General features: G+C 36.7%; 1 protein-coding gene and 1 long non-coding RNA gene across 2 annotated transcripts; both read left to right on the top strand.

Annotated features, from left to right (window-relative positions):
* The first annotated feature begins 2053 nt into the window (after positions 1-2053).
* On the top strand, positions 2054-2347 carry LOC109216273. Its single transcript, XR_002066465.1, has 2 exons — positions 2054-2096; positions 2200-2347. It is a non-coding gene; the product is annotated as an uncharacterized LOC109216273 (long non-coding RNA).
* A 10972-nt stretch (positions 2348-13319) lies between these two features.
* Positions 13320-13775, top strand: LOC109216270. The gene has a single exon (XM_019380415.1). It carries the CDS (start codon positions 13320-13322, stop codon positions 13773-13775), a length of 456 nt encoding a protein of 151 aa, XP_019235960.1.
* Positions 13776-14304: the final 529 nt, after the last annotated feature.

Raw genomic sequence — 14304 nt, forward strand, 5'->3', positions numbered from 1 at the left:
GGTTAATTAGATGAGTCTGAATTGTTTGCACTAACTTTCCATTATAGGAACACTTTTGCAAACGTCCTCGAACTTGGATTGATCATCTATATATAGAAAATATACGTATGTCATAATATACTACTGCATGCATAGTAAAGCCAAAGCATTTAAACAAAATTCTTTCTTCAACTTAAAGATAATAATGCAGACATTTGTGAAGTTGATATATTTCAATCACATTTTTTTTAATGGAAAAATATTCCGTGAGAGTTTTGCGCGCTCAGGGAAAGGTATATACGCTTCCGGATATAGAACACATAGGGTCTATGGCTCTATGCGCGAGCCCAAGAAGGCGCAGAATGCGCGCATGGCGTCGTGACACCCTGAAGTTGCTGAAAACTTTAGGCATGCGCGCAGGTTAGGCTAGGCCTTCAGAGCGCGCATGGCTACATACCCAATATGTGATTTGGCTCATTTTTCTCATCTTTCACGCCTAGGGCATGACTCCAAAAATTCCTTTGGCCACTCCAATCGTTGAGAGCACTCAAATGAGGCTTAGTGAAAAACTAAAAAGAATAAATTCAAGTTAAGTTAGTCTAGGGGTAATCCAGCTATAAATGAAAGAGTAAAGCACATTATCTTCGTTACACTTCCAATTAGATGTGTAAGGCACAGTGAGATTTGCCATTCCTCTTAGAGATCAATTGAAAAAGAAAATCAAGAGTACTTAGTACTTGGTCCCAGATAGATAGAAGCTCCCAATGAACTGCCCAACTAGGCACGATCGCAGACAGACACAAATGGGGCGTTAAATCTGGCTTCAACCGAGCATAGTCAATTTCACCCTATTAAAATTGGTATTAACATGGGATTACCCATTCTTCTCCAAAATCTTCAAGATTTGTCAAGAACTCTCAATTGGAGATTTTCAAGATTTGATTCTGTTTAAAGTAATTTAACCTACTCTATTACATATATTCACGAATGTTTATAACATTTATATATGGTGCTATTAAATTGAGTTAGTGGTTGAGGGTTGAACTTGATAAACCCTAATTCTCCATTAAAGAAGTTAGTTAAAGGAATTGGGGAAGAGATGGAATATGCTATTAGATGATTATTACTCCTTCCGGTTCACTTTAACTGACTTTTAGCATTTTTTTTAGTCCATAATATTTAATTTTTTTCAGATATCAAGAAGGAATTAACTTCTTTTTTCCGAAGTTTCCCTTCGAGTAAAGAACCTGGAAGTATTTATTATATTTTCCAACGAATAAATTAAGGTTAATATGGTCAATTTCATTGTTAATTAAAGCTACTAGGTGAATTTCTTAATATGTGTAAAAACAACCAAAAAATCAATTAAAATTGGACCGGAGGGATTATTATTAATCTATATATATATATATATATATAAAGTTGGGATTAACATAGATGATGTGGCATGCGTCTAAAGCCAACAAATCTATTTTTCTTTTATCTCCTTTTTTTGGCATTTTACTCTCATTTTTTCCTACATTTACGTTATTCTTTTAAGAAGTCTAGCTGTCATTAGTTAACAGTTCTGGCAACCTTTTGCAAGCTAAGTAAATGGAATGTTTTAATTTGTAATATACTTTACTCCTTCAGTTACGAAACTTTCAATTTCCAAGCATTAATTCACTTGGACGTTTTCTATAGCCAAGAGCAAATTTAATAGAAAAAAGCAGCATGATGGGATGGACATGATGGGTGCATTCTAAAAGAGGCTGCCGGAAAACCTGCCCGGCTTTTGGAGGTGTTGAGATACAATGAAGGTAAATTAAATATACCACATGAATTACTTTCTTAAATATTTTTTACAAGTTTCCAAAATCTCAATAACGTCATAGTCGGCAACTAATGTATCTATAAATTGTGATAACGACTTTATATATGTGGTTATTATCACTATTGGTGTTGTTTTTAGAAGTATTGGAATGTACTCTTTCTCTTCTACCAATCATGCTTATCTACTATCAACTGCAAGATTAAAAGATGTGATGGGCTCACCAAGAGGATTATTTTTTTTTTTTTCCTTTCTCAGGTTTGAGTTGAGATGCTTTGGGCCATTTTTGTTTTGGATGAATTCTCAGGTAAGTTTTCTGTCCGTATCCCTCTTCTTTGGTCGGATACTTGTACTAAATTAATTTGGTGGTATTTTACCCTACTGTTATCTAAAGTGGGTGATAATTGCAGTTTTTGCTCCTACATGCTGGCTTTTGAATCATCCACATAAAGGTCATATTCTAATGGTTCCTCCGAAATTGTCATTGATCTTTCGGCAAAGTCGAATCTATGTTTAATGCCAAATTAGCAATTTGTATTCTCTAATATGTTTTTGTTTCATAATTGTCTCTGAGTTTACAGGTCTGCTACTCTTTCCCCAAGTCATCAACGATTCACTCTTTAACAGCTATCTTTTAGTGTCTTTATCGTTTATCACTTTCTCCCTTTATTGGATAACCGAGCCTATTTATTAAACCATTGGACATGTAAGACATAATTTTTCTAAATGAAATAGAAAATGTCAAAGAAAAGAAATTTGTACTTTCGGATTATCCAGTTGTAAACTACTTGGCAAAGTTGTGGAGAGTGCTTGAGTTGATTAAAGAATTCCTCGAGCAAAATCAGTTCAAAAATATTATCAAAAGAGGAAGAAACAACATTTTCTTTTGGTATAGTGCTTGGCGTGTACACTGCATGCAGCTAATGCTGGGGAAAGTGATGAGAGATTTCCCCTATATATATGTGTGTGTATGCACATAAACACAAATTGAGTTCAATGAAAGCCAATATATTTCACTTTTATTAATTATTTAAATTTTTAACTAAGTTTCCAAAGATGAGTTATAGACGATTTTTAATGCTTTTAACGTTCTTTTTGTTGTTTCGTGCAATAAATATAACCTAGATCTTATATATATTTTCACTAAAAATATTAAAAACATGAATTAAAGGAAAATCGTACACTTGAGATAGACTCTGAAAATAAAAACTATAAACCGCAAATTCTCTTTTCCAATTGAGAACACGAGAGAATATATCACTACGGAGTAAAAAAAAGTATGGGATGATTCGATTTCAATTTATTTTTCATATGTATTTTTTCCTTGTATCTTCGCTTTTAAAATATTCATATGTATATCTTATCTTATATATTTGTCATTTTTACTTTTTTGTACACATCGTACTTAGAAGAAGTTTTAATAATCGCGCGAAGCGCGAACAAATTTACTAGTTGGTTAATAATGATGGTTTAAACCCGTTAAAACTGCGCGTAATGTCATGGTTGCATATGAATTAATTCCTGCCGTCCATATAATTAAGTCGTCCTTAAAATGCAATCATTTAGGGTTCATGTGTTTGTTATTAAAAATTAAATGGAACGGTTTAATACAAGATCTATGAGATATATGTTATGTCATAACTAGAAAAAGAAAGTGACTATCATCTTTCTGCTCTTAGTCTTAGTAACCCTTCCTATATATTGTACTCCATTTCCTATTTCTCCTAGCCAAAAATTAATATGATAGTTTAGCCCCTCATTCTATGTATTAGACTCTGTTATCAACTTGTCGTAGAGGTAACTATGGCAAAGCAATCTCCATATAAAGAAGAAGAGTTTAAAATTTAAACGTAAGATTCTTGTTTATGCCGAATTTTCTTATTAGTAAATTTGACATTTTCAAATATCTGTTTGTTTATACATTTTAACTATTATTTGGCAGATTTTGAAAACAAAATCTTTAAATTTAAAGAACAACTCTAGAGTAGTTTTTGAAGTTTTTTTGAGTTTTCTACTCATAAAACTTCAAATTCCTTTCAAGTAAAATGCATATCCAAATACAATTTCAACTTTCAAAAACTATTTTTCAACCATCTCTTTAAAAACTTATTTTTTTCAAGTTTCAACCAAATCTATGTCCAAATGCCAGCTTAATCTTTTCCTATAAGTATTCCAAAGAACTTAACAGTAGAGAACTCTCCTATGTGCGAGTGGGAATTTGAATACTATTATTGGGCGAAACAAACGGCCAGCAATTTGATTTAAGTAATTTAAAAAAATACTCTACGTGTCGTAAGAGAGTTTAATAGGCTATGGAATTAAGGACTTCATTGGTTTTGTGAGAATTCTTAATTAAAACAATTAATTCAAGTTGTACTTTCGCTTCTACGAGGAAAGATCCATAATTCATCTAACCTAGGATTTGCATGAAATCATTCCGAAAAGATCGTGAATTATTTTACATTAATAATGTTATCTATACATTCCGAAAACCGTGGCTTGTCCCGGCCTTTTGCAACCTCTGCCCATTCCCTCACGAGCATGGGAGCACATAGCCATGGATTTCATTAGTGGTTTACCCAAATCACATGGTAAAGACTCAATCTTTGTAGTCATTGATCGATATCCTAAGTATGCCCATTTTTTCGCTCTTACCCACCCATACACGACCCCTCAAATTGCCCAACTTTTCCTTGATAATGTCTGAAAACTACATGGCATTCCCAGTTTCATTGTGTCAGATAGAGATCCCATCTTCATGAGCAATTTCTGGCGGGAGTTGTTTAAAGATTACAGGTGCAATTGAAGCCAAGCTCTGCTTATCATTAAAAGTACAAGGGGGTGGGGTGGGGGGGGGGGTGGGGGTGGGGGTTGAACTGTTGACTAATTAAAATTTGGTCGATTAATATAAATATTAGTTGACTAACCACAAGACAGAAAGACTGAAAGCAGTAAAGAGAAATAGTAAGACACACACGATTTATACTGGTTCGGTACCGTTGTGGTACTTACATCCAGTTTCCTTGGGTCACAAGGGTTCTCTTTAAGATCTTTAGAACAAAGTTACAATATTGATGGTTTTTCTTGCGTTTACCACCAACGTACAATATCAGCACTTGAGTTCTAATCAGTTGACACAACTTTCTTTCGTACTCTAGATCTCTCTATCTTTTGAGACACTGATAACTTAGAATTATAGTGTTTGAACTAAGAAGTAGACAGATTTGGAATACAGTTTGTGTAGTTGCGTGGTCTTCTTCTTGAGAGATCAGCCTTCTTATAGAGGAGAAGAGAGCCGTTGAGTTCTTTTTGAAACTTGAGGCACGAGATCTTTAATAAAGGGTTTTGACCCAAGGGATGCCTCTTCAAATCTTGCTCTTTGACTGCCAGATTCGAATGTGACCTTCCTTGTCACAGCTGAATTCAAGGAGAGATTAATTTGCAAGCGCGATCTTCTATGATTGGCAGTCTGAGTTCCCTTGATTTGAGGACGAGTTAATCTGCTTCTTGATTGATCATTAATGCAGCAACGGGATCTTCATTCTTTCCTCATTTTGAATCCAGTAGCAATCTTGCTTAGCATCTTCATTCTTTCCTTTTTGTTTGCCCTGTAAATATAACATAAGATATAACATAAGATAATATTGTCATCATTGAAACTTAAACATAACTCTATCAATCTCCCTCTTTTTGATGATGACAATCAAGAGGGAGTAAACAAATTAAAGTAAATTAAGATACTTCTCTTTTAAGGAGTTGCTCCCCCTGAGCTAGTGCTCCCCTTGAGATTCAATGCTGTGCCCATTTCTTCCCCTGAGTGTTTACTCACACGTCTCCCCCTTTGACATCAATCAAAAAGGAAAGAGTAATATAATATACAGAAACACAATGCAATATAATGTCCATATTAATAGGGGTTAGAGCAGTAGAGCTTTCAGTAAAGGCTTAAGTTAGTACAGACCACAAAATAACTGTCTAAAGGCCACCATCAAAAACAGCAGAAGAAACATAAGTTGTTTTTCACAACAGCACAACTAGAGATGATTAATGACGTCCTAGAAAGTATTTGAGGGTGTTGATCACTTTGGTGTAGAAGGAGTCATAGGAGTTATCAATATCCTTGACTAGCTTGTCCATCCTTTCAGTCATGGAATTGAAGGCCCTAGTTCCATGTCTCCTTGTAGCTCCTATGTCCATCCGAAGCTTGGCTACGTCTGAACCTGTCTCCTTAGTGACATCTCTGATCTTATCTACCTATTCTTTCATTTCCACAAGTAGCAATTTGACTCCATCAAGGTGTTTTTGAATGTGTTGAAGGTTCGGAGAGGTAGTCGACTGAGGGACTAGTTGATCAGCTTGAACATCAACTGGAGCTGGAATACTTTCAACTTTGGCTCGCTTAACCCATCCACTTTTCCCAATGAGTATCCCATCATAGAAAATGCAGTTTTATCATAAGTACTGGAGATGTGCTTGGGTGTGAAAGGTGCCAAGTCTACCCTCATAACTTCCAGTATATGAGAGATAAGAATACCATAGGGAAGACAAGTAGTCGAAGAGGAAATATCCCTGATACTGTCAAGCATATATTGACGAATCCATACAAACCAATCAAGACGCTTGTTGTTGACCAGACAATAGAGGACAAAGATATCTCTAGTGGACAAAGAACTTAGGGACCCAGACCTGGGAAGAAGAGTGGTGGCAATCATGTGGGCCAAAACACGGTGTTCAAACTTCAGATTTTTGGGGCCAATGTCAGGGGGGTTATCAGACAAGAAAACTTTTGCTTCTTCAGAAGACACTTCAAAGTCTTTGGGCCAAGAATTTTGGACAAACACATCATACCCACTAAATTTGGCAGAAAAAATCTTTTCAAATTGGTAGGAGTCCAACATGATTCTAATTCCCAAGACCATAGATTCTAAGTCATCCTTATCATTCACAAACAGATTTGCATAAAACATTCTCACAGGTTCTTCATACACAGAATTTCCAAGAGTGTCAAACAGAGGGGAAAGGTGCTGAAAATAAAAAATTGCAGTCACATCACAATGAAGACTTTGCATAAGAGAGAGACTTACAAAGCGTCCATAAGCCATGGATTTTGACTTATAGGACTCAAACCTTGCCTTTTCACTGGGGCCATAGAAGATCATCTTGTCTTCTGGACCAAAATCCAAGTGGTTCTACCTTGCCCTTTTTGCATGCAGCCTTTTTGGAGGTTTGCTCCATGGGTCCTTTTCCGCCCTTTTTCTGGTTGATGGGGTGATTTTCGATGAGGCACCGCTATCATTGTCAGTTTTGAGAAAGTTTGAGTCAACGGATGATTCTACATCCACAGGTTTTTCTGTATTGAGAGGTTTTTGAAACCTACGGCTTTGTCTGGTTGCAGAGGAAGGGTTTCTTTTAGCCATGGAGGAATTGGTGGTTTGGTAGAGAATGAGAAATGTATTTGGAAGTGGAAGGTTTTTTAACAAGAGATTTGGGATAAGTGAAAGGGCGTCTTGGTTATTGGAAGGGTCAAGTACAGATGGAGGTGATGGTTCTGAATGACTGCAAGTAATAATTATACCTCCGCAGTAAAATATGGTACACGGATAAAATTAGCCAATAAAATATACTAAGAGCGAGTAAAATAATTTAACCATTTTAAAAAGATTGGTTTACAAATTTGGGAAAATGACAATCTTTTTTTGAAGGATGCAAAATCTATCTTCTAAAAGAGGTTTAGTGAAAATATCAGCAAGTTGAGAATCGGTGCTAATAAACTCTAATGTAATATCACCTTTTGCAATATGATCATGAATAAAATGATGTTTAATCTCTATATGTTTTGCTCTAGAATGATGCACAGAATTTTTAGATAAGCAGATAGCACTGGTGTTGTCACAAAAAATAGGAGTGGCAGTAAGACACAAATCATAATCAAGGAGTTGGTGCATAATCCATAACAGTTGTGTATAACAGCTTCCAACAGCTAGGTATTCTGCCTCAGTTGTTGAAAGAGCAACACAATTTTGTTTCTTGCTGTGCCAAGATACTAAGGCATTTTCCAGCAATTGACACGTCGCACTGGTACTTTTCCTATCAGTTTTGTCTCCTGCAAAACCAGCATTTGAAAAGCCTCTTAAAAAGAAATTGTTAGTATGATCATACCATAGTCCGAATTCAGTAGTACCAATTAAATATCTAATAATGCGTTTAACCACAGTCAAAAGGGATTCCTTAGGAGCTGACTGAAATCTAGCACATTTACATACACTAAACATGATATCTGGTCGACTAACACTTAAATAGAGTAGAGATCCAATCATTCTTCTATACATGGTTTTATCAACCATTTTTCCATTTCTGTCATCATCTAGCACAGTAGTTGGGCTCATAGGAGTGCCAATAGCCTTAGCATTTTCCATTTCAAACTTTTTGATAAGCTCCTTGGTGTACTTAGTTTGGATGATGAATATTCCTTTAGGAGACTGCTTGATTTGAAGTCCTAGAAAGAAGGTTAGTTCTCCCATCATGCTCATTTCAAATTTACCTTTCATGGACAGAGCAAATTCTTCACAAAGAACAGTGTTAGGGCTACCAAAGATAATGTCATCAACGTAAATTTGAGTAATGAGATTACCAGAATTTGATTGCTTAATGAAAAGAGTTGTATCTATGTTACCTCATTTGAAACCTTGATTTAGAAGAAAAGAACTTAACCTTTCATACCATGCTCGCGGGGCTTGTTTGAGACCGTACAGGGCTTTAGTCAGCTTGTATACATGGTTTGGAAAAGTGGAATTTGCGAACCCAGGAGGTTGCTTCACGTATACTTCTTCAGATATATAACCATTTAGGAACGCACTTTTGACATCCATCTGATACAGTTTGAATCCTTTGTGAGCGGCAAAGGCAAGTAAGATTCGGATGGATTCAAGTCTTGTCACAGGTGCAAAGGTCTCATCATAGTCGATTCCTTCTTGTTGAGAATAACCTTGAGCCACCAGTCTTGCTTTATTTCGAATGACTTGGCCTGATTCATCCAGTTTATTTCTGAAGACCCATTTAGTCCCAACAATAGAGGAGTTTTGAGGTTTTGGGACTAATTCCCAGACCTTGTTTTTCTCAAACTGATCTAATTCTTCTTTCATAGCGTTGATCCAATGAGAATCCTTTAGAGCTTCATCAACCTTCTTGGGCTCAATTTGGGAAATGAGAGCTACATGAGACTTGTTCTTTTGTGATCTCCTTGTAGTTATTCCTTCTTGTGGATCTCCTATAATGAGTTTGTGAGGGTATCCTGGTTCGTTCTTCCATTCATTTGGAGTATTTGCTGTAGAGATCTTTTTTTGTTAGTTGACTGATCTGATTGAGATAAGTCAAGATCTTCTGAAGGAGCTTCAGCTGGTTGGGTCTGTAGATTAGCTGACTCACTTTGATGATCTTTACCTACAATAACAGATTTTGGAGCACAAGAAATTTCCTCATCTTCAGGAACATGTTCGTTCCTTGGGCGAGGGTTAGTATCAATAAAAACAACATGAATAGATTCTTCAATACATAATGTTCTCTTATTATAAACTCTGTAAGCTCTACTTGAGGGAGAGTAACCAAGAAATATACTTTCATCACTTTTTGGATCGAACTTACCCAGATTATCTTTTCCATTGTTATGAATAAAGCATTTGCATCCGAAAGGGTGGAAGTAGCTGATGTTTGGTTTCTTACCATTCCATAGTTCATAGGGAGTTTTCTTGAGTATAGGTCTAATGAGACATCTGTTAATGATATGACATGCTGTACTTACGGCTTCTGCCCAGAAATGATGAGGTAAAGAGTTTTCCACTATTATGGTTCTTGCCATATCCTGCAAGGTTCTATTTTTCCGTTCTACCACACCATTCTGTTGAGGAGATCTTGGTGAAGAGAAATTATGGGAGATTCCTTGATCACTGCAGAAATTTTCAAATGCTCTGCTTTCAAACTCTCCTCCATGATCACTCCTGATGGTAGAGATGTAGTAACCCTTCTCACATTGAACCTTCTTACATAAAACTTCAAAATTCTTTAAAACATCATCTTTATGACTAAACGATATAACCCATGTAAATCTAGAGAAGTCATCTACGATAATAAAAGCATATTTCTTACCTCCTATACTAGCAGTTCTAGTGGGGCCAAATAAATCCATATGCAACAGTTGAAGAGGTTTAGAAGTTGAAATAATGTTTTTGACTTTGAAAGAGGATCGAGTTTGTTTTCCTAATTGACATGCATCACAAATATGATCTTTTGAAAAATCCAGTTTTGGAAGACCAATAACAAGGTCATGTTTTGAAAGTTTTTTAATGGTGTGCATGCTTGCATGCCCAAGTTTTCTATGCCAAACCTAAGGATCTTCAATTATAGAAGTAAGACAAATTTGATCCCCAAAGTTTTCCAAGTTTTTGATAGTATAGACATTTCTGTCCCTATTACCAGAGAGAATGATGTTACCTGATTCGTCTTCTATGAACCAGCCATGTTTCTTAAAACGAACCTCACAATCATTGTCACATAGTTGACTGATGCTGAGAAGATTGTAGCCGAGTTCATCTACTAAGTAAACTTTATCCACATCACATGTAGAGCTTAAGGGAACCTTTCCAACACCAATAACATTTCCTTTGGATTTGTCACCAAAAGTATCCGTTCCTCCATCTATCTTGGTGACTGATTTGAACAATTGTTTGTCACCCGCCATATGTCTGGAACAACGCGCTGTCGAGATACCATTTTCCTTTTCGATTATTCTTGCGGTGTTCCTGCAAAACAAGATTACTTATTTTTAGGTACCCAAGCCTGCTTGGGTCCTGAATGGTTAGATTTTTGAGACTTAGTTTGATACGAAGATTTTGGTCTCCAAATTCATCTCTTGTTGTTTTTGAACCTGCAATGATTTGAGGTGTGACCTCTTTTACCACAGTAGGTGCAAGATGAGCTGTTGAAGGTGCCAAAGTTATTTTCAGCTTTAATTTTGTTCCTGCAATTGTTAGTGCTGTGACCATTTTTACCACAAAAGGAACACGCTATTTTCTTTCTACCAGGAACGTTCCGATTAGTCTTGACTGAACTAGAACTTGAGGTTTTTTGTAGGCCATTCAATTGAAGCCTCAGTTTGTTTACTTCTTCTTAAAGTATGTCACGTTCAATTTTGCATATTTCTAGTTTCAGGGCCCAATCCTTCTTCTCTCTTTCTTTTTCTCTCTTGACCTTTCTGAGTTCATTTACTACTCTTTCTATGTCTGCAAGAGCAATATCAACAAATTTTTGAAGTTTATAACAATTTGGACATAAGGGAGTACGTACCTCACTAGTTCCTTCATTCAACGGTGAACAAGGTCTTCTTGAATCATCTTATTCATCGTTGCTGTCTGTCACTAGTCCAAGTTCTTGTGATTCTTCATTGTCGCTTAGAGCCATAAAGCACATGTTGGCGATTTCCTCGTGATCAGATTCCTCCTCATCACTCCATGCTCCAAAGCTTTCTTCATTTGCACGTTTCTGCTAAGCTTCCTTTTCAATTCAGGACAATCAACTTGAACGTGTCCGAATTTTCAACATTCGTAACATCTCCCATCATTTTTATCTGTTTCATTGCTCGCCCTTCTTTTTCTGAAATTAGACTTACCTCTTTTGTAGTTTTTGTTTCTTCTCATCATGTTGGTTACAACTTGCGAGAGCATTGCAATGTTTTCATCTTGTTCTCCTCCTTCTACTTCATCTTCATTTTCTAGTTCAGCCATAGTTGCCTTGAAAGCAACAATTTTTTCTTCTCTTGGATTTGTCTGTCAAGATGAGTTTTCTCAAAAGCAATCAAGTCACCTCTGAGTTCATCATAGGAGATTTTGTCCAGATCTTGACATTCTAAAGCGGTGACCTTTGGTTGCCAGATTGTGGGTAGGCTTCTAAGGATCTTTCTAACCTGTTCGCCACTTTTGATAGGTCTTCCAAATGATTTGAGCTCTCCAAGGATTTTGATGAACCTGGAAAACATTTCTTCAACAGATTCTCCATCCTTCATTTGCCCGAACCAGGAGATTTATTCTAGTCTCTTTCACTTTGTTGGTTCCTTCATAAGTGGCTTCCAGTTTATCCTATATTTCTTTTGCTGTCTCACAACTGGATATTTTTTCATATTCTTCTCCACTGCTAGTATTATACAGTAAGTTTTTTGCTTTTGCATTGACAGTGATAACAACAACTTGTTCATCAGTGTAATCGTCCAAATCCAAAGGATCAGTTGATGTGATGTCTTGACCATTTTCATCTTTCTTGGGAGGAATTGGAAGGTTTTCCTTTTTTATCACACGCCATACTTTGATGTCATATGAAATGGTATATGTTTCCATGCGAACTTTCCAATGAGAAAAATGCTGACCATTGAAGTAAGGGGGTCAAACCTGAGAGGTTCCTTCTTGAAAGAGAGCACCAACAACAATGTTGGATCCCATTGATCTTTTTCTCACTAGCGGTAAAGCAAAGATTATGAGCCTTTCTCTGATGCCAATTGAAAGTACAAGAGGGGGGGGGGGGGTGAATTGTTGACTAATTAAAATTTGGTCGACTAATATAAATATTAGTTGACTAACCACAAGACAGAAAGAGTGAAAGCAGTAAAAAGAAATAGTAAGACACACGATTTATACTGGTTCGGTACTGATGTGGTACTTACATCCAGTTTTCCTTGGGTCACAAGGGTTCCCTTTAAGATCTTTAGAACAAAGTTACAATATTGGTGGTTTTTCTTGCGTTTACCACCAACGTACAGTATCAGCACTTGAGTTCTAATCAGTTGACACAACTTTCTTTTGTACTCTAGATCTCTCTATCTTTTGAGACACTGATAACTTAGAATTACTGTGTTTGAACTAAGAAGTAGACAGATTTGGAATACAGTTTGTGTAGTTACGTGGTCTTCTTCTTGAGAGATCAGCCTTCTTATAGAGGAGAAGAGAGCCGTTGAGTTCTTTTAGAAACTTGAGGCACACGATCTTTAATAAAGGGTTTTGACCCAAGGGGTGCCTCTTCAAGTCTTGCTCTTTGACTGACCCCGATTTGAATGTGACCTTCCTTGTCACAGCTGAATTCAAGGAGAGATTAATTTACAAGCGCGATCTTCTATGATTGGCAATCTGAGATCCCTTTATTTGAGGACGAGTCAATCTGCTTCTTGATTGATCATTAATACAATAACGGGATCTTCATTCTTTCCTCATTTTGAATCCAGTAGCAATCTTGCTGAGCATCTTCATTCTTTCCTTTTTGTATGTCATGTAAATATACCATAAGATAATATTATCATCATTGAAACTTCAACATAACCCTATCAATCATCCCCAAACGGATGGTCAATCAGAGACGCTCAATAGATGTTTGGAAACCTACCTCCGGTGTATGACTGGGCGCAAACCAACAGAGTGGAACAAATGGCTGTCTGAGGCAGAATTTTGGTACAACTCAAATTTAGAATCCGCCATTGGCATGACCCTTTAAGGCCATGTACGGGTATGATCCACCACTGCCCAGTTTTGAACTCATTGCGCAGGGTAAGATTAATTCGGTGGACCAAGCCTTGAAGGAACGACAGGTAATAAATCGAATACTACAAGACAATCTCTCCAAAGCACAGAATCAGATGAAAGTTTATACAGATTCCAAGAGAAGTGAAAGAAACTTTGAGGAATGGGATTGGGTATTCATGAAATTACAACCTTACCGCCAGTCTTCAGTAGCTGTGCGGAAGAATTTGAAACTGTCAGACAAATTCTATGGATCCTATCAAATTATGCGCAAAATGGGGAAAGTGGCATATGAGCTCAAACTTCCTCAGAACTCCAAGATTCACCCCATTTTTCATGTGTCACATATTAAGAAGAAGGTTAGGGATAAAACTTTCGTAGCTCAAGACCCTCCATTCTGCACTGATGATGGTCAAATTCGCATGGAACCATAGTCCATTTTGGACAGAAGAATTGTCAAAAAGGGAAATCGTGCTGCCACTCAAGTCCTCGTGCAATGGACTAATTTGTCTCCTGAAGAAGCCACCTGGGAGGACTACTCATTTTTGAAGTCCCAATTTCCCAACTTTGATCCATAGTTGACAGAGGACAGGAGGAGCGGGTTCTTAAGGGGGATGGAATGTAGAGAAGGAGAGGGTAACTTGGGCTTGGACTATTATGGGCCACCAAGTATATTAAAAGTGGGCCGTCTGCACCTAGAATTCAACCCATTAGTTAGATATCATATTAGATATTTCCATTTAGCAAATTACTAGTTGTCTCTAGAAGAATGACACACGTCCCCTTTGTAAGGGTTTGTTAGATTATTCCGTCCTTAGCTGGTTAAATAGGAGAGTCAGTGTCTGTAATAGTTGTCAATGATTATGCTATTTTAATTTTTAGTTTACTATTTTCTTCTTTCTCGTTATTGTTTCATTGAGCTCACCGGCTCAACCACGACAAAGAGGAAACAAAAATACAAGA

This window comes from Nicotiana attenuata, unplaced genomic scaffold (assembly GCF_001879085.1).
Source record: "Nicotiana attenuata strain UT unplaced genomic scaffold, NIATTr2, whole genome shotgun sequence".
Taxonomy (NCBI): domain Eukaryota; kingdom Viridiplantae; phylum Streptophyta; class Magnoliopsida; order Solanales; family Solanaceae; genus Nicotiana; species Nicotiana attenuata.